This window comes from Megalobrama amblycephala, linkage group LG5 (genome assembly GCF_018812025.1).
Source record: "Megalobrama amblycephala isolate DHTTF-2021 linkage group LG5, ASM1881202v1, whole genome shotgun sequence".
NCBI classification, from domain to species: domain Eukaryota; kingdom Metazoa; phylum Chordata; class Actinopteri; order Cypriniformes; family Xenocyprididae; genus Megalobrama; species Megalobrama amblycephala.
In genome coordinates, this window is record NC_063048.1 from 19,151,278 (window position 1) to 19,176,812 (window position 25,535).

General features: G+C 36.6%; 1 protein-coding gene across 3 annotated transcripts in view; it reads left to right on the forward strand.

Annotated features, from left to right (window-relative positions):
- fzd3b (frizzled class receptor 3b) overlaps positions 1 to 25,535 on the forward strand; it is a 33,677-nt gene that overhangs the window by 4,120 nt on the left and 4,022 nt on the right. For 2 of the 3 annotated variants that reach the window (XM_048191021.1, XM_048191022.1), the window contains exons 4-7: positions 15,030 to 15,226; positions 17,360 to 18,377; positions 23,869 to 24,017; positions 24,633 to 24,872. In XM_048191021.1, the coding sequence (XP_048046978.1) occupies positions 15,030 to 15,226; positions 17,360 to 18,377; positions 23,869 to 24,017; positions 24,633 to 24,872 (1,604 nt within the window). The remainder of the gene's footprint in view (positions 1 to 15,029; positions 15,227 to 17,359; positions 18,378 to 23,868; positions 24,018 to 24,632; positions 24,873 to 25,535) is intronic. The other variant, XM_048191023.1, reaches the window with a different exon arrangement.

The window sequence follows — 25,535 nt, forward strand, 5'->3', positions numbered from 1 at the left end:
TAATCTGCCTTTAAAATAAAGGCTAAAATAATCATAAATAAAGATTTTTCTTATCACTATAAATATATAAATAAATTGTATACTAAATTAATTAATGTATTCATATTATAAGTTAATCATTCACCTCATTTGAGAGACGTTGTTTAATTTGATTGAAAAAGGAAAAAAATATACAAAACATAAAATGTATATTTTAACATTTTAACAACATATATTGATTTTTAACATAATTCTATAAACGATTTAATTATTAAAACTATTATAAATACTCAAACATTTCTTCCTGCTAAATAATTAGACTTTTAGATATTGATTATATAGATATCAGAAGTAAAAATTATTAACTGTATTAACTCTAAATTATTTGTTTCTAAAATATCTGTTCCAGAAATATCTACAGGGAATGTCAATCATCCAGTGAAAAGCTTCTGCTCCATCTCAGGAATGGAATGTTTGTTGAATGCCGCTTTATTCCATGTGTTGAAGGAACTAATGGTGCCATCTTATGTTTTTTTTTCCCCCGGTTAACGGCCTCATAATCTCTGCTGAGACCTACAATGGCTGGATTGATTTGAAGCATGGAATAATGCTCTTTCTCCCATTGTTTCAGTCAATTAAACACAATGAAGAGCATAAGCGTCCATCTGTGTTCTGAGATCACAACAGAGCAGCTAGTGTCAGTTGCCTGCTGTAGGTCTGGGGGGGTCATGCGACCCGGGCGGCACTGAGGTTCATGGTGGTTCATCTGTCAGGGGTGTACAGTATCCCCTGTGGATATGTATTACATCACCCCAAGATGCCCTGCTGGTGAACCAGAGCCAAAGTCCTTAAAAACAAGCCTTACCCCTCTCCGTATTTGCCCAGTACCGCCTCTCTGATGATGTAGGGTGGATGAGTTGATGAATCAGTTTTCCGATGAACTGCCCCTGTTGCGTGACTTAACATAGATGCAGTAAAATTGTTTTAATCACAGTTTAAATGTTTAAATTACTAAAAGTATTTAAACTTAAGAATTACAAACAAAACAAAATCAGTATCGATCTCTATATTTTTAATAATATTAATATTATTGTTTTACTTCTATACTGATTCATCCTTACAGTCAGTTGTTTTTACAAACGCTATGTGATTCAGAATTTATTAAAACAAGAATCGGACATGGCCGGCGTGTGACTGTTGAGCAAGGGCTTTATTTTATTTTCTATAAGCTCTGTTAGAGATCGGATGGGATTATCGTGTGTATGTTGTCTGAAGTTTTCTCTGTTGTGAATGAGGCCAGGCGATTAGCGCTGACCCTGATAAAAACCATAAATATAGGTTATCCATGTATTATGTGCTTATGATGAGCTGGATTCTGCGCTCGTGAATTAAATCCAAGCAGAAGGATATTATGCTTTTTACAGTCAAATCTAATGTTAAATTAACTTACAGAAGTTTAATTTTTTTTTCACATTTCACCCCAAAATTCAAAGATTTGCTTATTTTTGTATAAAAAATTATTAGAATTTTTTTGCATTGTGACATTTTCATTAAGCACAGACAAATTTTTAATTACTGTAAAAGTACATTTTTATTTTAAATATATTTGTACAGAAATGAAAAATCATTCATTTAAAAGAGTTTAAAAGAATGCGTTAAATTCAGTATATTATTGTATACCATTACTGTATGTATAAATTCTTTACAATTAAATATGCACTTTTTTTTCACATTACATTATTGATAATTTGCGAGTAAATGAGCTGTTTTGTCATGAAAATTTCACAATGCAAAAATATTTTAATGGTCCTAGAACAGGCTTTTTTTTTTCTTTTTCTTTTTTTGTATAAAATGTAAAATATTTTTAATCATACTTTTGATTTTGGCATGAAATTTGACGCACTCATGTTCTAGACAGATTCACCCGGTTTTCAAACAGCACTAACCAATGCGTAATTACAAATTAACCAGAATAAGATGTAACTTTGGGTTTCCTTGATGTTTCACCAAAACCACTTACCCTTCCCGCCCTGTGCTGATTAAAGATCTCCAGAGGAATTTACTGTCTGGTTCATTTTGAGGTCTAGGCGCCCTTATTGTGATGCGAGCAGTGATGCTGTAAGTGCGCTAAATCTGGTCGAATAATGACAGACCTGTTTGTGAGGTCACCAGTAACTGGCAAAAAATCAGAGACTGATGCTGCATACCAATTTGCCAACATATGCCCTAAAAGTATGCTGTTTTTGTGAAGAAAAAGCACATACTTTTGAGTGTGTAACAGAAGAGTAGGCAAGCTTTGGTTAATATCCTCCACATTCGATTTAAATTAATTTCCTACCATAACGGAGAGAAATGTAGTTTCATTTTGAGTCGTAGGTCTCACACATCCGCCATGTTTGTAGTTTTTTTGTTTGCAGTTCCAATCCAGTCCTTGACCAAGGCGCAATGGGTTGTGGGCAATATTAGCTGTCAGAGTGTGCACGGATCTGCATTTTGAATTCTAACCAGAAATAGTAGACAATTTAGGTATCTTTGGAATACTCATTTCAACATGCTACTATTTGGGACACACTAAATCTAATTTCGAATACTGTTTAAGACGGATAGTATGCGAATTGCGACGCAACATGAGACTGTTTAAAATGGAATATTAGCATACTAATACTGTAAATATTACTTTTTGCATACAGGAAATGTGCATAGTATGTGATGGTATGTTGTTGTCACGTTTAATTCAGCAAGGAATGTCCAAGAATGTATAGTGCTTTTCACATTTTGATCAAGTAATGATTCAAAAAATATACTGTAACTTTTATTACTTCAGGTTTCATTTGTTGCAGGGGAAATGCAAGTCAAGTTGACAGTATTTCACACATTCTTTTTAATGTTGCACATTTTGGCAAATGTAAAAGGTCATCTGTGTAATCCAGGCATACAGAAAATTTGCATACTATGCCACACAACCTACATATGCAGCAATACCACAAGTAATATATTAATGTGCTGTTCTGCACATCATCTGGAACATTTTCCACAGCAGAGCAGGAAAAGATGCAGATCTGGGATAGAAAACAAGACACTATTTTGATAAGCTTTGTTTTTCCATTGCTGACATGTATTGTGAGGAAAAATAAGGCATAGAAAATACAAAGAACTCACTGACAGGTACATTTTTAGCACTACTAGTGTTTTGTTTTTAAGAGGGGTTGTCAAATTAAAAGTAGCTTAGGTCGGAAAAACACGTCTCGAGTCCACTGCGTCCAGTTCCTCTCTTACTGTTTTTGAACTCAAGGACGTGTCCTGTATGAACGGCCCCTAATTCTGCACTTTTTTTGTGTGGATTCAGATTGAAATAATTGTAATGGTGTTTTGTCTGTAAGACCCCCTGTAGTTTCTACAGAACTGCTCTTTTTGAGTTGGACTCAAATCTCTCTTTCACCCTCCCCAATTCTCTCTGTCTTCCTTAACTGGGTAGAGGTGTCACCATGGTAACAAACCGTAATTGTACGGCCTCAAAAGGACAAGCTTTAGTGTTCCCAGGAGGCGGTCTCTTGCATTGACCTTTGACCCCTGAGGATGAAGAGTTGTCAAAAGCCCTCCACTTCAGATGGGCCTGTTCCTGCATCAGGGTTACCATGGTATGACTGTTAAAAATTTAGAGAAAGAATGCTTGGTTGAGTGAAATGTAGGAAAGATGCAGCCAGGACGAGAAGTGATATTGATTCAGGGCTGGTTGAATGACAGGACAGAAGGAGTGTGGGAGCGAGCTGTCCTTTCTTTCTTGTGTTTTTCTTCCAGAGCTCAGATGAAGGAAATAACTCCGCATTTGGCCAGTTTTCCCATTCAAGGCTCTTGAGTCTTTCACGTCTGTGTGAAAGTGGAGGGCCGCCCAGAGCCAATTGGTGACTGCAGAAGGAGTTTATCTTTGTTGTTGTTCTAGGAGAGACAGGATGTGTTTTATTCTCCATGTGCCCCTGAACACCACAATTTATTCACCCCGTTCAGAGCGGCCAGCGTGTTGCCGTGTCACTCACATGGACGATTCACTTCTTGCTTTGTGTCCTCATTTATAAGCACTCAATCAACGTCTCTTTACATCCGTGAGCTCAAAATTCAGAGTATCGCCCAGAATATTTTACAGCATTTTGAATAATGCATAAATGTTGCAAATTCTATTTTTCATAAATGTATATCTCGGTAAGGTCAGTTTTTTTTTATTTAAAGAAATTTATTCTGCAAGATGCATTAAATTGATGAAAAGTGAAAGACTTTTGCATTGTTACAAGAAGATTTCTATTTAAAATAAATGCTGTTCTTTTGAACTTTCCATTCATCAAAGAATACTGAAAAATACGTATCAGTTTTCACAAAAATATTAAGCAGCACAACTCAACATTATGTTTCTTGAGCAGCAAATCATTATGTGTGACCTGTGCTGGCAAAATGAGTCGGAATGCACACGGGCTAATTACGCGCAACAGGCAAAACAAGACAAAAATGTCGATTTTGTCGATCCAAATGCATCAAATAGCAATTAAACATCTAAAAGTATCTTTATTTGTGCGTTTTCTGAGAGGAGTACCTTTCCTTTGTCCATGAAAAATGCCGTTTTTCTCTGCTCTCTTCAAACACTCGCTCATTCATTCCAACTTTGTGAATATTCAGCGAATTCTTGATGGCATGAGTCTGAACCAATGAAATTTTATTTTCAAACTCATGCTGATGTAAACAGATCTTACTTGCACTGACTGACAGATCCGAAGCTCACGCACAAAGACGCCTCAAAGAGGAATTACAGTACTTCAGTATATATATATATATATATATATATATATATATATATATACAGCAAAATTAATTAATAACACATAATTTGGCACACACCTTGTTAAAACCAAATAATATCTAGAGGGAAAAAAAAAAAAAAAAAAAAAAAAAATATATATATATATATATATATATATATATATATATATATATATATATATATATTTTTTTTTTTTTTTTTTTTTTTTCCTTTAGATATTATTTGGTTTTAACGAGGTGTGTGCCAAATTATGTGTTATTAACAGTGATTTTAAGGTATGGTTGGTTGCTAGGTGATTCTGTTTTGGATCCTTCAGAAGACTTTAACTTGATTTTTCTCAAAACTGACTTTGCCGACTCTATCGACTTCAAACAGGAGTAGTTCAGTCATTTTTTTTTTTTTGTCAGATTCCAACAAATCATAGAAATTGTGAAAATAACAATAATTATTTTGTCAGCACAGGTCACACATAATGATTTCTGAAGGATCATGTGACACTGATGACTGGAGTAATGATGCTGTAAATTCAGCTTTGCATCACAGAGATAAATTATATTTTAAAATTCAAATATATTATTTTAAGCTGTAAATTTAAATGACTGTTTTACTGTTTTTTGATTAAATAAAATTGCTGCTTTGGTTGATTAAATAGTGTATTTAACCCTTAAATGCAGAATGTTTCACCGATTATACAATGTTTCATCATTATTACATATTCGGGTCTTTAGCGACCCGGATTTGTATCTAACATAGATGGATCTCTCATCTAAAATGGATGGATCTCTCACTGCTGCATTAGTATAAAACTCTCCTGACATTTTAATAACAATTACAAAAGAATAAAATAAAGCATATTTATTTTCCTTTTGGAACTTGGAAGTGTTCAACTTGAGCCGATCCTTATTACCAATCATCATCAGAGCTCATTCCCCCATTCAGCATCTGGCTCATATTTGCAATCTTAACCATATTCTCAAAACTATCATTTTCAGAGTCTTCAAAATCAATATTTTGATTGCTGACAGCTTCTTCACCAGATCCACCATTAGGTGACAGAGACACTAATATTTGATTGCATACAGTACTTGCTCTGCAGTAAATCGATGAGTCATTTCAAATTTTGCTGATGTATCTATGAGTGAAACATCACGTCATTGTTGTGTATCAGACATTACCACCTTGTGGAATAAAGGTGAATTGCACTTATTGAGTCATTAGAGATTCAGTTATTGTTGTGCAGAAAAAGTATACTTACACTATTATATACCTCGGGTCACTAGCGACCCTACACACTTAAAAAAAAAAAAAAAAAGTTAATTCTAATTAAACAGACATTCTTTTAGATTTTTTTTGTTGTTATATTGTTTATAATGAATAGATTGAGGAATACTAAGAAGGTTGATGTTTAACTTTAAAAAAATGAATGAGGGGGAGGGTAGTGAATGATGTCAAGACCCGAGATATACGTTTAAGGATAACATGCACGTGCGCACACACACACACCCACACACACACAGGTTTTTTTTTTGCTATCAAAGTGAGGACATTCCATAGGCGTATTTGTTTTTATACTGTACAAACTGTACATTCTATCCCCCTACACTACACCTAAACCTACCCATCACAGAAAACATTCTGCATTTTTACATCTTTAATAAAGCATTGTTTAATATGTTTTTAGAGCTATTTTAAATATGAGGTCTCACGAAATGTCCTCATATTTCATGTTTATGTTGTAATACCAGTGTAATACCCATGTCATTATACAAATTTGTGTCCTCATAAATCACAAAAACGCGCACACACACACACACACACACACACACACACACACACATGGTTTCCATGTTTTATAGATGTAATGATTTTTATACTGTACAGTATTTTATGGATTGATCTCTCACTGCTGCAATATTTTATTTACATATTATTGTTTGGCTCTTTAACAATTTGCCTGTAGACATGTTGAAGGAACTGATTCATCAGTCTGAGAGATTTAAAATGAAGTTTAATTTCCTTAGCTGACAGTGCTGATGTAGTGTGCTAACTCATATCTATCAGCAGATTTGATTGATTAATACAGCACAGCTTGTCTGTGTTCAAACCCTGTATTGTTTTTTACTGCCAAAAACACTTGATCTTTCTTTAAGCAGGAATGGTGGAGCTGATGTGAGCTACAGACAGACTTGATGGAAGGTCACTGTTGATGAGAAACGTCCTGACAGTATCTGACAGTGTTCTGGGCTTGAGGGAAGAATCTGTTACGTAAAGACTCTATAGCTCTTCTCTTCAGAATATCTAGTGCACAGCAGTTAGTCAGAGCTTGTTAACTTGAGATTTAAGCTGCCAAGAGTGTACGACATGGATATTTGTGTTTTTAGTGGGTTCTGCATCCTCCAAGACTTTGCATTCTGGCTTTTATTAGTAAGGTTTGATAAGACAAGCATCATCTATTATTACTTATCTTGAGGCTTGTTTTTGGACAAAAACAAATTGTACAATAATGTTCTGCATAATAAAATAGGCCAAAAAATTCCACAGATTTACATGGAATGAAGGACCTGATCTTATATTTAGAGACCAGAACTTCGCAGAGGCTTGGGGATTTCAGTCAAATGTAGGATTAAATAAACATAAGATCTGTCAATTGACCTGTCATTTGCAGTAATTAAATGACTAATGATAGCTTAAGGAAGTGTTTTGAGCAGAAACGCAGTCATTCAGAATCAAGCAGGGCACGCACAACGGCCCAGTAGGGAAAAGGTGACCAATTCTTGCATTAGAAAGACTCAAATCCTTTGACTTTCTAATCCTGAGAGAATGCAACTCTCCGTTTTCTCCTCAAACACACTCTCTGTAAAGCTGGCAAACTGGATTTTCCACTCGCACATGGACTGTTTGCTCGGCCGATTCCACCTGCTCTGTTAGCGAAGGGGGGTGTGAGAGGGTTTTCCTGTTCGGATCTGATTTCCCTCTTCATTCATTTCCAAATCTGCCAGAACTGTCAGTCAAGAGTCCAGTCCAGACACCTGTCTTACCCTGCAGTCATCCATTATGATACCTCTACCACTGTTTTTATGGACAAGTACTTGGTAAAAAAGAGTATAACTGCACACTCATTTATAAGTTTATTTCTACCAACAATTCCGTAACAAGCCTTTGTCATGGTACATTGGTAGATTGGTAAATTATGTAAATATGAATATGGTAATAATCATTCAGTACTACTCTGTACCAAAACACCCTGGTATTATGTTTTTATTTTTTATTTTTGCACATCTATCATGATAATGCCTTTGATAATTGTAGTAGTAATATGTATATGGCAAAATATCATGGTGTTACCGTTGAACGTACATCGGTTGTATACTCGTTTTTGTGGTGCATTGTGAGATTGAATGAGTACACTCTATAATGTCCGTTATGGATTCGGACACCACTACAAATGGCTGTCCCATCAAATAGTGCTCTATTTAAGGGTATTTTGGACACAGCCCATGTTTTGGGGTTGGTATGGTAATGCCATGATATTCTGGTATGATAAGGTACCATGGGGAACCAAGCAAACCATGCCTTCACTTTATCATGGTATTGCTACAGGACTTTTTTGTAAAGGAAATTCTTTCTGTTTTTCTCTTTTCTGCAAAACTCAAAATGGTGCCAACCCTTGAATATACATGCTGCCTTTTCCACCAAATCCACATTGAAATACAGTAGGTAAGCATCTTTATGTGTTATTTTTCTCACCAAAGTTCTTAAGTAGCCCAGGAAGCCGTAAAAGCATGCAGCCATACTCTGAAAGCTCGAGGCTTTCAAAGGTAACCTCTATTCATCGATTCTTTAAATGAATCATGAGCCTGACAAAAGGAAAAACAGGCAGAAACTTAATCCATCCATTGAAGTGTTAGAGGAGTGGCGGTTGGCGACTGTGAGAGACAAATGTGCTGTTTTGCACCACTGCCAGAAACCCACCCGGTTCCTCGGGCTGCTCCTCCTACACAGTCTGGGCTCCCTGGCACGACGGCACGGCATTCACGTCAACCCTGCAATGTTTTAATTACCATTACCGTCTTAGACATGGAGATTAGGCTAAATAATATGTATGAATCTCTCTTTTCAGGAATGTGTGAGTGGTCTTGATTAATTACACCTTCACGTCTCTCTGACAGACAAACAAAAAGATCTTTTCGCAGAAAATTAAACTCGTACGTGCATTAGTCTTGCTTTATATTTTGCTGGTCACAGTGTGAAAGGTGTAAAGTGAAATTTGTAGAAAAGTAATGATTTACTTAAAGCCTGTGTTTAATGCATTAAAACAATTCTTGTCCTGGATTCTGATTGATAGTGTTCCAATAGCCCAGAAATATATAATACAAATATATATTATATTTAATGTTTAATTCAATTTAATTATATTACATTTTAGTTGTATGTTTAATATACAGAGCGCAAACTATTAAATAAATTCAGTTGCTATTTATTTTTAGATATAATAATCAACACTCAAATAAAAAAAAAAACGTAAATTGCACATTGGGAAGGTTTTGCATTAACTTCTAAAATTAATTTTTCTACTCCAATTCATTTTTGAAATATAATCATTTACACAGTTACTGTCATAACTCGTTTTCATGACAAATTTATTTAAACATATATTAAATAATTAAGACATTACTAACAGGTAAAGTAAATATAATGAATATATAAGTAAATATAGTGCATATATTTAGTGAAATTCTCCCCATTTAGAGTTAATTTCTCTAGTGAACTGCCTGAGGTAAATGCAATGCTACATTAGATATTATTCTCAAACTGTTTTATTGATGTGTTTTCGCAGTTGAAACATTGAGATTACACATAAACATATCTATGCATAGAGTGTCTCTTCTTCTGCTTTTTCCTGTTGTGGTGGTTAATAAATCGCATTGCATTACTGCATGCGCCCCCTTCTGGTTTGAAGTGTGAATCGCCTGTGAATGACTGTATTTGTCATCTGACTATGCTCCGAACCATGACGTCTGTACTGTGACTGTTCGGGACGATTACATGTACCATTACACCCCAAATATATATATACCTGATTTTATTTTATATACAATATACAATATACTTAATATTAGGACTCCAAATCCTTCCAAATTTTCTGTCTTCTTACTTGAACGTTATAATGGTATTGATACATCAGAGTATACGCTGATGTAGCATTACATTTACCTCAGGCAAGTCATGTAGTGTCCACAGCATTTTAATGAGTAACGCAAACCTATAGACTAAACACGTAAATGAATGGCAAGAATGCATTAAAGGTATTCAGTTTTCAGTAGGAAAGGTGTCATTTAAGTGGCCCCTAAAGTAATAATTAACAATTTTTACAATGGAAGTGATTCAATCAAAAACCAACTTTAGCTCGATAATATTTTTTTTGTTCTTAGCGCTGCTATAAATCCAAAAACAATATCTGTCAATTAATTTTCCTATTGTCACTGTGAAGCTGCTTTGAAACAATATGTATTGTGAAAAGCGCTATATAAATGAAGATGACATGACTTGACTATACGTTGTGATGCATTTTATCTGTTTAGAAATCTTTTTTTTTTTTTTTGACAATTATAAATATTAAACTAATTTTATTTTATTTTTTTATTAATGGTTACACCTTTAAAAAATATTATTCATCATAAGACGTTATAATGAGTAACGCTTGATATTTACTGTCAATGCTTGAGGAATTATTTGCCCTTTAAAGGTGCAACCATGAATATGTAAGCCTTATAATGTATTATAAGTTCAAGAGAAGGGAATACTGCCAGTAGCAGTTGTGTCACTATCTCTGTATTTTTATACAGTCAAGTAGAGAATAATATATATGAGTTAATGTAGTTATACAGCACGAGTTACGTATTTTAAAACAGTCACTCACATATGGTCAGGCTTATACTCTGAGCTGAATTTTTAGGCCGCTTGTGCAGAATGAGATATATACTTTAAGTCAGCGATGTGAAAGGGACAGTGATTTGTTCAGCGTTCCCTACAGCACTTGTATGGTGATGGAGACCTACGAGAGGCTGTTAAAGGAGGAATCATCTCTGAGAGTGGGGTCAGTGGGGTCAAGACCCTCCGGGAGAGATGGGTAGATGGAGAAAGAGCTATCCGAATGCTCTTCCCACTGGGAAGTTTTTGCTGAATGTATCCTCGTCCATTGATTCTAAGTGCACACGCTTGAAGACACACGCTATGTGAGTGTTTACAACACACCCGTGTTACCATATATATGCCTGCGTGCTGAAATATTGAGAGCGATTTGTGCCTTTTAAAAGCATGTGAGTAATGGAGGGTGAACACGCTTCAGTGAAGTATGTCCTGCTGGGACACTTTTATTTTGTTTTATTTCATAGTAACTGACTAGATATCACAAAATAGCCATTTTTTTGCTATAAATTGAACCCAAACGTGTTTGATATGTTTCATAATCTCAGATACTGTGAATTAATACTTGGATATGTTTTTTTTTAACAAGGTACCATGGTAAAACCATGTTTTTTTGGACATGTACCAGGGTAATACTATGCTGTTATTTGAAGTACCTTGATACATGGTATTAGCATGTTTTTAGACATGATATCATAGTATTACTGTGTTTTTGGAGGTACACCATATTAATACAGTTCATATCAGACAGAATATTGCTTGGCAAACCTAAGCAACTTATGGTTACACTGCAACAGCATTATAATAAATACAACTGTCAACAATGCTGGAACAATATGTCAGACTTTGGAAAGTAGGCTATCATTTCTACTTGGAGTCTGATTTTTTTTTTTTTTTTTTTTTTTTTTAATGGTGCTGCTGCGGTGTGAACAACATAGCAGAATCTTTAATGCTTGACACATTTCTGCTGTCATATAGTATATATGGTGTGCAGCCCAGCCCTATTAGACAGCCAAAAATTCCCTTTATAGATTTGTGTCATTTTAATCCAGCTTTCTTCATTTTAAAGTAGTTCATCATTTCCCAAATGTCTCTGGCTTGATGGATGTGCGGTGCTATTTTCCTCATCAGAAGGCATCAACCCTCAGGATTGTCTGTCTAAATTTGGCAGCGCTCCTTTTTTTGTCAGTGTGCATTCTTTAGGGCCTTCTTTCATGCTCACTAAATAAAAGGCTGTGATCTCCATTCTGGATTCAGAGTAAGCCTGCAAACCGGCATTTCACGCTCTGACAGGGGGAAGATTCATGGCGTTCTAGTGGCATCTCTATCTGCTCGACAGATCCAGAGATTGTTCTGTGTTGTGTTCAGAGACAGACGGTCTGAGCTGCCGTTTGTTGTTACACCCCTGTCATTCACATGCTTTTACAGAATTGCTTGGTGCTTTTGGGGCGATGCATGGAAATCAAGCAAGTTTTGACATTTCAAAGCAGGGGTTTTCAAACTCTCTCTATGTTGTATGCAATTGTTTTGAAAGAGGGAAACAAGATGCATTTCTAGTTTCAACATTATCTATTCAGACATTCCCTTTTGTAAAGTTACCCACATTTGGTTTTTGAAATTGTAAAATTCAACAATTTGTACATGGAGTCGCATTGGGGCCCCCCAATGATATCTAAGGTATTGAAACATGTAGTTCCCTAAAAATGAAGATTAGAAAAGAAAAGATTATTAAGAATGAGAATGCTATTGAGATATCTTTAATCAATTTAGAGTTACAGGCTTGCAAACTTTGGAAAAAGAATATTTATGGCAGACAGGAATGTTCTTTGCAATTGTGTTGATAGAAAAAAATGAGAGAGATTCAACAGTATCTTCAAAACACACAAAAACTGCTTTTTCCCATTTTTGAACTGCCAACTGTCATACTACCATTGGCATATAATGCAATAAAGATTGTTAAAGTCAACAGAATTTACTAATAGACCAACCAGTCTCTTTGTAAAAAAAAATAGTGAATTTTTCAGTAAATATACATCCGTGACATTTAATATTTTGGCTTTTATCACTATGTTTGTCTTTCTTCAGAAAGAGTATTGACAAAATCAAAAATTTGAACCAAGGAAGCTTCTGATATTTGGTTGATTTGGACATGTACCGACCCTGCTCATAATTTACCCGGGGTTAACAATTAATTCTGGGTATTTATAAACTGACGTATCACACTGTATATTCCTAAACCCTGGGTTAATGTCCTTATTTGCATACTTGCGATGTCAGTGTTACTGATTGGATGAGTGTAGCGCGCGACCTGTTAATATAAAATCTCTAACATTGTGCATCCTAATATTGTACGTTGCCGACTGTACTATTAAGTTTTTCCTGAACTAATATAAAGGTACTATATAAAGGTAAAAATGAAAAATGTCTCATCTCTCCAATTAGTCTTTTCTGTCACCATGTTTTGTGAAAAGCCCTATATTTTACTTTAATATGACCAATAATGAGCTTTGAGACTATGCTAATATGAAGATTTTAAGTGAATATCAACTTAGCTTTGTGTGAGAAAGACAAAAAGTTAGCGTATGACTTCAGATGACTTTGTGGAATATAGTGCAAGTTGTGTGTACTTCAGTAGAAATAAAATCATATGCCTTTTACAACAACATTAAAGTTCCTAAATACATTGTGTATATTTGCACTGTTTGTGTATTGAATGTTGTGTTTCCTTCGGCTTGTAGTACATGTGCCACTGTAAGGCGTCCTGTCACGTACGGCTGCATTATCGTGTCTGATCCACATAAATAATGAAGACCGCTGCTGTAATTCAGTTCCTCTGTTGTACCTGAACCCGACTCCCATAAGACGACCCTGTTATCTCCTTCTGCACGTGTTCGTGTGTAACAGTAGAGCAGGGAGTTATGGGGAGGACATTCAAAATCAATAAAATGTCCAGTTCAGCATCTACAGGGGGAAAACATGTCAAGAGCGATGCAAATTCTGTTCGTACAGCTCAATTACTGAAGCGTATGTGGTTTCCATACGGGAGGCCAATAGAAGCTGCTCATGTTTCTTTTGATGTTGCTTTAATTCACTTGCTCCAGAGGCAGGGTAAATATTTCATAACCTTCTTCAAATATTGATAAAGCTTTTATTCACGGCTCATTTGCATCATGTGAATTTTGAGAAAGTTATTTTGGAAAATTTTTAAGACGTGCTGGAGCTCCTTGCTGGTTTTCCCAGCAGTAAGCTGGTGTCTTTTTCTTGGTGGGAAAACCGAAATTCATGCAAATTATCTGTAAATATTGTCCTACTTAGGGATTAAGTTCACTCGAGCAATCCATGCAGGAATGAAGCGCAAATTCTGCGGTGTGTCAATCTCCCGGTTCTTTCCAAAAAACACGGCAGTCACAAAGGGCCATTCCCCAGCAGGAAGTGCATATGTATTGGCTAACCCCAGGTGGAGGCTCATTGTCTGTTCCTTCAAAGATTTAAATTTAAATGCCCAGCTCTGCAGCTGCTCTCTCTCCCAGCATGCACTGGGCCCCTTCAGGGCACAAAAGCGTCCTTGGAGCTGCCAAACTGGCCTGTAATCCTGCTGAAGGGGCATCAGGTTACTGTACCCAGACAACTTCCTGCCTGTCTTTTTGCACCTTGAGATTTCGGGGAGGTAGGGGCTGGATTCACAAAAATCTTCATAAGAAAGATTTCTTAAGATACATTCTGAGAAGTTCGTAAAAATGTTCTTAGGTGCAATTCTTGAATAGTTTTCAAATACTTTCTGCAGAACATGTGTAACAATAAGCTCATGCTCTTTATTGTCGCAACTGGCTTAACGGGAGTTCAGCACCCAGAGTCACATTTTTTTAATTGTGTTGTGTGGTTTAAATAGTTATTTTTAAAGTGCCTGTCTCAAGATGGAGTGGCCTGTTGTGTTCATAAGCGCTTAATTAAATGGGCAAAATGGGCCTAAAATGGCCACTGGAAATTGATTGGATGTGAGAAAAGTGTATATAAGTTGAAAATAACAGGTCTTGATGACATCATCTGAAAAGGAAAGTTGTTTCAAAAGCAGAGCAAGTTGTATTTTGATTCCACAGATGAACATCGTTGTTCAATGAATCACTCATATTTTTAAATTTTTCTTGCACTACTGCACTTCTACCTAAATACTTCTTCATAATCTTAACACTTGCCAAAGGTCCAGTGGGGTTAATTTTTCTGCCAAACTGCTGCCAGAGCCAAGCTGCGTGTTTTTACAAGATCTGTCATAAACTCTCTGGGCATGAACAAACTCTCTGTTCTCCCTCCTCAACAGCCCTTCCACCCCATGGTGAACCTGCAGTGCTCTCCAGACCTCCGGCCGTTCCTGTGTGCCCTGTATGCCCCTGTGTGTATGGAGTATGGACGGGTGTCTTTGCCCTGCCGGAGCTTGTGTAACCATGCCAAGAGAGACTGCCAGAAGCTCATGGATATGTTTGGAGTCACCTGGCCGGAGGAGATGGAGTGCAGCAGGTACCGATTCGTTTTTTTAATAGAAATTGTAGATCATTTCTGAGAAAAGGTACAAAGTGTGCATTTCCCAGTGTTTCAGACATAATTGCCACATAATTGCTGAGGTAAATTGTGCTGTAATGGTTGAACGGGTTTCATCTTAACATCTTTTTTTTCTTTTCTTTTTTTAAATGGAAAAATGTTTTCTGACTAAAATAGTGGTTTAACCAAATGCAGATGTTCGAGGGAAACTTTTAATCTCCAATGAAAAACAACCATTACGATAAGGGAAAATATGCTCACAATTCAAACCAGCTTGAAATGAGTCTGCAACATATCTAAGCATTTTTGTCTCTGCATATATATATCTCTTTAAAAGTATATATAAATAATAATAATAAACACCATAAAAGCAGCGTGCAGTCCTTGTTAAATATTAAATTACTTAATTACTTAAAAAGTTGGGACACTGTACAAATTGTGAATTAAAAAGGAATGCAATAATTTACAAATCTCATAAACATATATTTTATTCACAATAGAATATAAATAACATATCAAATGTTGAAAGTGAGACATTCATGCCAAATATTGGCTCATTTTGGATTTCATGAGAGCTACACATTCCAAAAAAGTTGGGACAGGTAGCAATAAGAGGCCAGAAAAGTTAAATGTACATATAAGGAACAGCTGGAGGATCAATTTGCAACTTATTAGGTCAATTGGCAACATGATTGGGTATAAAAAGAGCCTCCTAGAGTGGCAGTGTCTCTCAGAAGTCAAGATGGGCAGAGGATCACCAATTCCCCCAATGCTGCAGTGAAAAATAGTGAAGCAATATCAGAAAGGAGTTTCACAGAGAAAAAAAGTTATCATCATCTACAGTGCATAATATCATCCAAAGATTCAGAGAATCTGGAACAATCTCTGTGCGTAAGGGTCAAGGCCGGAAAACCATACTGGATGCCCGTGATCTTCGGGCCCTTAGACGGCACTGCATCACATACAGGAATGCTACTGTAATGGAAATCACAACATGGGCTCAGGAATACTTCCAGAAAACAATGTCAGTGAACACAATCCACCGTTCCATTCGCCGTTGCCGGCTAAAACTCTAAAGGCCAAAAAAGAAGCCATATCTAAACATGATCCAGAAGTGCAGGCGTTTTCTCTGGGCCAAGGCTCATTTAAAATGGACTGTGGCAAAGTGGAAAACTGTTCTGTGGTCAGACGAATCAAAATTTGAAGTTCTTTTTGGAAAACTGGTACACCATGTCATCCGGACTAAAGAGGACAAGGACAACCCAAGTTGTTATCAGCGCTCAGTTCAGAAGCCTGCACCTCTGATGGTATGGGGTTGCATGAGTGCGTGTGGCATGGGCAGCTTACACATCTGGAAAGGCACCATCAATGCTGAAAGGTATATCCAAGTTCTAGAACAACATATGCTCCCATCCAGACGTCGTCTCTTTCAGGGAAGACCTTGCATTTTCCAACATGACAATGCCAGACCACATACTGCATCAATTACAACATCATGGCTGCGTAGAAGAAGGATCCGGGTACTGAAATGGCCAGCCTGCAGTCCAGATCTTTCACCCATAGAAAACATTTGGAGCATTATAAAGAGGAAGATGCGACAAAGAAGACCTAAGACAGTTGAGCAACTAGAAGCCTCTATTAGACAAGAATGAGACAACATTCCTATTCCTAAACTTGAGCAACTTGTTTCCTCAGTCCCCAGACGTTTGCAGACTGTTATAAAAAGAAGAGGGGATGCCACACAGTGGTAAACATGGCCTTGTCCCAACTTTTTTGAGATGTGTTGATGCCATGAAATTTAAAATCAACTTATTTTTCCCTTAAAATGATACATTTTCTCAGTTTAAACATTTGATATGTCATCTATGTTGTATTCTGAATAAAATATTGAAATTTGAAACTTCCACATCATTGCATTCTGTTTTTATTCACAATTTGTACAGTGTCCCAACTTTTTTGGAATCTGGTTTGTATATACTTGGTATATTTCTTAAGTATATAAAAAATTAGTTTATATAGCTTTAATATATATAGCTTAACTATATCTCTTTAATGTAAATATATATACGCATGTTAATTCTATACATGTATGTCTTTGTCTTTTAACTGCAGGTTCCCGGACTGTGATGAGTCTTACCCTCGTGCTGTGGATCTGCTCGTGAACGAGGACACTACTGACCAGTCGCCCATGTCTGTGCAGCGTGACTATGGTTTCTGGTGCCCCCGTGAGCTCAAAGTGGAACCCGAGCTCGGCTACACGTTTCTAGGTGTACGAGACTGCTCCCCTCCCTGTCCCAACATGTATTTCCGGCGTGAAGAACTCACCTTTGCCCGCTACTTCATTGGCGTCGTCTCCATCGTCTGCCTCTCCGCTACCCTCTTCACCTTCCTCACCTTCCTCATCGACGTGACACGCTTCCGCTACCCGGAGCGGCCCATCATCTTCTACGCCGTCTGCTACATGATGGTGTCGTTGGTGTTTTTCCTAGGCTTCCTGTTGGAGGACCGCGTGGCGTGTAACGCGGCAAATCCCGCCCAGTACAAAACATCCACAGTGACTCAAGGCTCGCATAACAAGGCCTGCACACTGCTTTTTATGGTGTTGTACTTCTTTACCATGGCAGGCAGTGTGTGGTGGGTCATTCTTACCATAACCTGGTTCCTGGCCGCTGTGCCCAAATGGGGCAGCGAAGCCATTGAGAAGAAGGCCTTACTTTTCCACGCTAGCGCGTGGGGAATACCTGGCATGCTAACCATAACCCTGCTCGCTCTGAATAAAATCGAGGGCGATAACATCAGCGGTGTGTGTTTTGTGGGCCTGTACGACGTTCACACTCTTCGCTGGTTTGTGCTGGCGCCGCTGTGTCTGGATGTCCTGGTGGGAGTGTCGCTGCTGCTGGCCGGGATCGTAGCGCTCAACAGAGTCCGAATGGAGATTCCCCTGGAGAAGGAGAATCAGGACAAGCTGGTGAAATTTATGATCCGGATCGGCGTGTTCTCAGTGCTCTATCTGGTGCCGCTGCTGACTGTGGTGGGGTGTTACCTTTACGAGCAGATGTACCGCTCAGTTTGGGAGATCACATGGGTGCAGGAGCGCTGCAGAGAGTACCACATACCCTGTCCTTTCCAGGTAAAAATCAATACCTATCACAAAAACATCCATCCATCCATTCATCCATCCAATCGATCGTGTTTACGTGGTAGTACAAAACGTCTCAAAAAGTTATGTTCACCACAGACCTTATTTTACTCATAAATTGAAAAACCCCATTATAAAATCCCATAGGAAAATCTTGAGGGAACCAGTGGCGAATTAGTCTTCCTTGCTCTATAAAAGTATTAAATTCTTAATTCTAAACTCTGGCTTAAGAAAATTGACATCTTCACCCTCAAAACTCAATATTCAAAAATATTATATAAAAAAAATGTATTACATTTTTTTAAGCATATTGTTTAGTTGTGCTTGGAGTCAATTGTTTTATTTTATTTGTGATAACGCAATGAAATACAAAGAAATTATGAACACATGCAAAAACAAGACCGAACCAATGAAAAATCAACTGATTATGCTGTAATCCATGTCTGCTTTTTCTACTGAACTTGTTTTTCTATGTATTTTTTTGCATAGTAAAATAAAAACTATTGCTGTAGTTTGCTTTTTTGCCAGATAATTTTGTCAGATAAATACCTTAACAAAGTTTAGTGTTTTGATCTTCCCTTATATTTAAAATATTTAAAAAAATACAAAATATTTTCCTCATATTTTGATGGTTTAATCAAATTTGTAGGGTCATTAAAAACAAATATCTGGATGTCACTTCACACAAGAGAAATTGTATTTTTATATAGTTGTGGCAACAATGCTTTGACTTTATAACAAAATGACAACTGGTTTTTCTGGAAAGTTTAGACTTTAAGCCCTCAGATGGTGTCTTATTAGTGTTTCTAGCAACAAGGCATATAAAACTGTCTTTCTTGTGCAAAGAGATTTACAATATGTACCTCCTACCTTTCCAATTATTTTTCCTCCCCTGATCGTAGCTATTATCCTCCTCCAAGTGTTACTCCAGTATTTCTAATCTCTTTCTTTAAGATAGAGACACAAGTGTTTGACTGATTTACTATACAACTGGTTGGATTTGACTGACTGAATGAAGATGATGATTGTAATAATCACAACCTTCTGTAAGAAAGACCCACATATGTTGAAAATATCCATCGTAACAGTTCTTTTGTGTTGGGGAGTGAATGGATGGTGAGATACGATCCAGTGCAGTGATGCATGAGGCATTTTTATTACAGTGTAACCGTAGATGCTTGGCCTCTCCCTCCACACAATAATAAACGGATCCGAGCATCACGTGGTGTAGTAATTCTCTCCCCTCCCCTCCGGCATATATCACCATCTCTGGCTCTCTTGCTTTGGCTTGTAAGATGAATGCCTACATTCATCTCACACATTTAACCGTTGAGTACGTTTAGTTTCTGAGGCTCAACTGATAGAAGCCAGTTGGCACTAGCAACAATTAATTGGTTAGGACTATCTTGAGTAAATCTTGATTACTTTTTAGGTTTTGAGATTATATTCATTGTTTTTTATATACATTTTTTAATTATTTGTTTACACTATATTGCTTGTTTTTTTGCCTTTTTAATTATATATATATATATATATATATATATATATATATATATATATATATATATATATATATATATATATATGTATTTGTATATATCTATAAAATAAATAATATGATTAAAAAGGCAAAAAAACAAACATAAAACGTTTTCAAGGCATGAAGGCAAAAATTATTTACAAATATTTTTCATTCATAAGCAAAAAAATTTATTAAAATATTATTAAATTATAGTAAACATATTACTATTTATTATTATTTTTATTATTTTAATGTTATTTAGATTTTATTTATTATATTATATTTATATATTATGTTAAAGTAAAATGTATATATTATGTTAACGGAAATTAATATTTATATGTATATATGCTTGTATATAAAAATCACAAAGGCTAAAATATAATCATGCAAAATAAAATTAAGTTTAAGGTACTTAAACTTTCTACAGTTTTTCAGGAAAGAAAGACAAGAAAATATTCAATCATTTTTATTTATATGCATAATAATAAACATCAACATTTATCAACATATATTTTTACTAAATTATTAAAAGCATGGAAAATGCCACATGGGGATTTTCATGATAATTTTTGAAGAGTTATGAAATATATTAATAATATTTTACAAATTTAATATGCTATATTTGTAATATTTTAATATACTTTGTTTTATTATTTTAATGTTAAAAGTTGTCTAATTTTTTATATCGGCTGTAAAATCATTTGATTTAATTTATGTCTTTGATATATTGTCTGTTGCCTAGCCCTGCGTAGATATATGTTTGCAGGATTACTTTTCAGATAGCATACATCTCTTTTTTTCTTGCTTTTCTTGGTGTCTTTCATCATTGGGCTTGTTAAGTCACGCTGTGCTGCCTGTATTGTGCTCAGCCCTGTAGCACTGTGGAGAACAATGCTGAGGGGAGAGCTGTGTGATGCTGCGTCTCATAACGGAGGACAGACCCCCTCCCCGCTACGATTAAAGGTGGTCAGGCCTGTCATTACCTCAGCCGCTCCAACAAAGACCACAGAGACTGACTCACAAAAGCTCAGGGGCTGAGCAGGGCTTTGATTGGCTCTACATGAGACATCTCAGTATGTGAGGTCTAAAGGAGTGAGGTAACGCACTGAATCTGATGACACGTGTGTTATTCGCTCATTAGGGAGGGCTCTTGAGTATGTGAAAGTAATGGTTTTGAAGGATTGAGGATCTGCGTCATTCACCCACCAATATCTGATGTGAACTGTGAAGACTTCCTAGTTTTTGCTAATGTAGTCTCCTACTAATGAATGTGAAACTATAATTATAATGTTTAGTAATTCAAAAGTGTGTCATTGAGCAGAATTAATGCTACTTTTAGTTAGAAGGCATTCTTATAATTTCAGGCCATTTTCATTGGTTCATTTGCTTGGCTCAAACTCAAGATTTCACCCTTATCTTCAGCATTATACTACAAGAACTGTGATCAGGAGCGTCATCAATATATTTCACGATTTAAGACAGATTTCACAGGAAGGGGACCATTTGAAAATTTAAAGGTGCCCTAGATTATTTTTTTAAAAGATGTAATATAAGTCTAAGGTGTCCCCTGAATGTGTCTGTGAAGTTTCAGATCAAAATACCCCATAGATTTTTTTTTATTAATTTTTTTAACTGCCTATTTTGGGGCATCATTATAAACGTGCCGATTTTATGCTGCGGCCCCTTTAAATCCCGTGGTCCACGCCCACAGAGCTCGCGCTTGCCTTGAACAGTGCCTTAACAAAGTTTACACAGCTAATATAACCCTCAAAATGGATCTTTACAAAGTGTTCGTCATGCATGCGTCGTATTATGTGAGTATTGTATACTGTTATATTGTTTATTTCTGATTTTGAATGAGTTCGATAGTGCTCCGTGGCTAACGGCTAATGCTACTCTGTTGGAGAGATTTATAAATAATGAAGTTGTGTTTATGAATTATACAGACTGCAAGTGTTTAATAATGAAAATAGCGACGGCTCTCTTGTCTCCGTGAATACAGTAATAACCGATGGTAACTTTAACCACATTTGACAGTACATTAGCAACATGCTAACGAAACATTTAGAAAGACAGTTTACAAATATCACTAAAAATATCATGATATCATGGATCATGTCAGTTATTATTGCTCCATCTGCCATTTTTCGCTATTGTTCTTGCTTGCTTACCTAGTCTGATGATTTGGTTGTGCACATCCAGACGTTAATACTGGCTGCCCTTGTCTAATGCCTTTTATAATGTTGGAAACATGGGCTGGCATATGCAAATATTGGGGGCGTACACCCCGACTGTTACGTAACAGTTGGTGTTATGTTGAGATTCGCCTGTTCTTCGCAGGTCTTTTAAACAAATGAGATTTATATAAGAAGGAGGAAACAATGGAGTTTGAGACTCACTGTATGTCATTTCCATGTACTGAACTCTTGTTATTTAACAATGCCAAGATAAATTCAATTTTTCATTCGAGGGCACCTTTAATATTTCTTTCTTTTGCAGTTTTACTTTTTTTTTTTTATTGCAAACCTCCTTGATACAGTACTTCTATCATGGCGATAACAATGCCAAGGTCATGGGTTCAATTCCCAGGGAGTGCATGAACTGATAAAACATATATCTTGAATGAAGGTTGCTTTGGATAAAAGCGGAAATGTAAATGCAAAACCCTTAGATAGTTTTGCCTAAAAACAAGTTAAATGCTATCCATATTTCTTTCTATATCAAACTTTGAATATTCTTCATTATTAAACAGTACATGCAAACTAAATTTCACATTCAGAATTCACAATTACAGCTTAATTATAAACAATTTACTTTGAATAATAGATGCGTCCACAGTTCTTACTATGAAAGTCCACACTTAAAGTAAATGTTTTGAGCTTTCCTCCTATCAAAGTGTTCTCCCAAAAAGGAGAATTCTGTCATTAATTACTCACCTTCATGTCGTTCCAAACCTGAGACGTTCATTCATCTTCGGAACACAAATGAAGATCTTTTTAATGAAATCTAAGAGCTTTCTGTTTTTCCATTGACAGCCTATGCAACAACCACTTTCAAGCCCCAGAAAGATAGTAAAGACATCATTAAAGTAATCCATGTGACTCCAATTTTATAAGGCAAAGCAAATGCTTTGTTTGCACAAAAAAAAACATAATTTACCACTTTATTTACAAAATATTAATCTCCAATGCAAGTTCACGTAACATTTTTGGGTGAACTAACCTTATAATGCACTTGACAGACGTTTTATTTTGAAGGCAGCATACATTAGTATTTTTCTATGAATATGTATCCGCATACATTAATGTGTACCTTAAAGACGTCAAATTTCACCCCATGTTATTAACTGAAAACACCCTCCAGAGTTTTTTTATATTCACTTCCTTTGAGGTGGCCATTGGCGCTGTGTATGTGTTGTGATGTGATATACAGCATCCAGTGCTTTGACCATGAGCCCCTGACAGAGGAAGAGGAGGAGAAGAGACCATTGTTGTGGCTTGTGCTCACAAGATAAAGCAGGATTGTCCGTGAGCAGCGAGCTGTGGAGCCTGAAAAAGTGAATGGATACACACTTCAGCTTGTGCACTTTTAAACACACTGGTACAGGAAGAAAGTATGTCCGTGCACACACTGCAAAGTTTTGAGTGAAGACGAAGCGGTTACACGAGATATGACAACCGTATTTATCTGTAAATAACTAAAACTGACATAAAAAAAAAGATAAAACTAAATAAAAATGACAATGTTACAATTAAAATGAAAACAGAAAATTTAAAATCTAATTCAAAATGTCAACTTCAACTATACTAGTAAATTACACTAATAGTGTAATAGTGAATAAACACAGAAGTATAGAAATGTGCTGAGTGTTCTGGTAAAGTAAAGAGTGCAGCGAATGTGTGAGAGCCTGAGGGAGGCCATTCAGAGACAAGCTAATGTCTGAACATCTCTGTGTAGGTGGAGCAAACCAGCAGGCCTGACCTCGTCCTGTTTTTGATGAAGTACCTGATGGTGCTGGTGGTTGGGATCCCGTCAGTGTTCTGGGTGGGCAGTAAGAAGACCTGTTTTGAGTGGGCCAGCTTCTTCCACGGGCGTAGGCGTAAAGAGTGAGTTATTTTCCTCATTCGGGCTTTAGTTTACAGGAGAAAAGACTCAGGTGTTCATTTAAATAGACATGTTCTAGTGGTGTATACAAGATGTTGATGGGAAAAAGAACAATAAACAATGTAATGCTTTTAAATGTCATCAATAGTTCAGAAATTCAGAAAGCTCTCTAAAGCAGGGGTTTTCATGCAACAGATTCCCCATTTCTAAAATATAAAGGCCCTGTTTCACAGAAAGGGCTTAGAATATTTTTATGAATAGAGGCATTAATGATGTGAAAAATATGTATAAATATATGTGAGAAATATTATTTGGAGAATAATTATTTTCCATTAAATTAGCACATTAACATTTTCTTTTTTGATGTAATACATAATATATAATTAATATAAATATTAATTGAAATGTATATTATTAGATTATAAAGTTATGAAAAATTAAATATTTTTTTATAACTATGTAATGTTTTAGTTATTGTAATATACATTTAATCTTTCTGTATGTAAATAATTTATTCTGTTTGTCCATCCTTTATCTCTATTTATTTTATTATTTTATTTTATTTTTTTGCCTATATTTAAACTGATTTTACCCTGTTGTTTCTCCTCTGTATCCAGCAGTGGCGCAGTGAATGAAAGCCGGCAGGTTCTGCAGGAGCCCGACTTTGCTCAGTCTCTGCTGCGTGACCCCAACACACCCATCATCCGCAAGTCCCGCGGTACCTCCACACAGGGCACGTCCACCCACGCCTCCTCCACACACCTGGCCATGCTGGACGACGTGCGGAGCAAAGCCAGCAGTGTCCACAGCAAGATGAGCAGCTACCATGGCAGCCTGCACCGCTCCAGAGACGGCAGGTGAGTTCAACAGCATCTCGAGATCTCAACAATATGATGATCCACTTATGCTATGTATATGATATATATATAGTACACTCATGTAAAGAGATATATACACCGATCAGGCATAACATTATGAGCACTGACAGGTGAAGTGAATAACACTGATTATCTCTTCATAACGGCACCTGTTAGTGGGTGGGATACATTAGGCAGCAAGTGAACATTTTGTCCTCAAAGTTGATGCGTTGAAGCAGGAAAAATGGGCAAGCGTAAGGATTTGACAGGGGCCAAATTGAGATGGCTAGATGATAGCCGCAGACCAATCAGGGTGCCCATGCTGAAAGCGCCCACTGTCCACCACCGAAAGCGCCAACAGTGGGCACGTGAGTATCAGAACTGGACACGGAGCAATGCAAGAAGGTGGCCTGGTCTGATGAATCACGTTTTCTTTTACATCACGTGGATGGCCGGGTGCGTGTGTGTGTTGCTTACCTGGGGAACACATGGCACCAGGATGCACTATGGGAAGAAGGCAAGCCGGTGGAGGCAGTGTGATGCTTTGGGCAATGTTCTCCTGGGAAACCTTGGGTCCTGCCATCCATGTGGATGTTACTTTGATACGTACCACCTACCCAAGCATTGTTGCACACCATGTACACCCTTTCATGGAAACGGTAT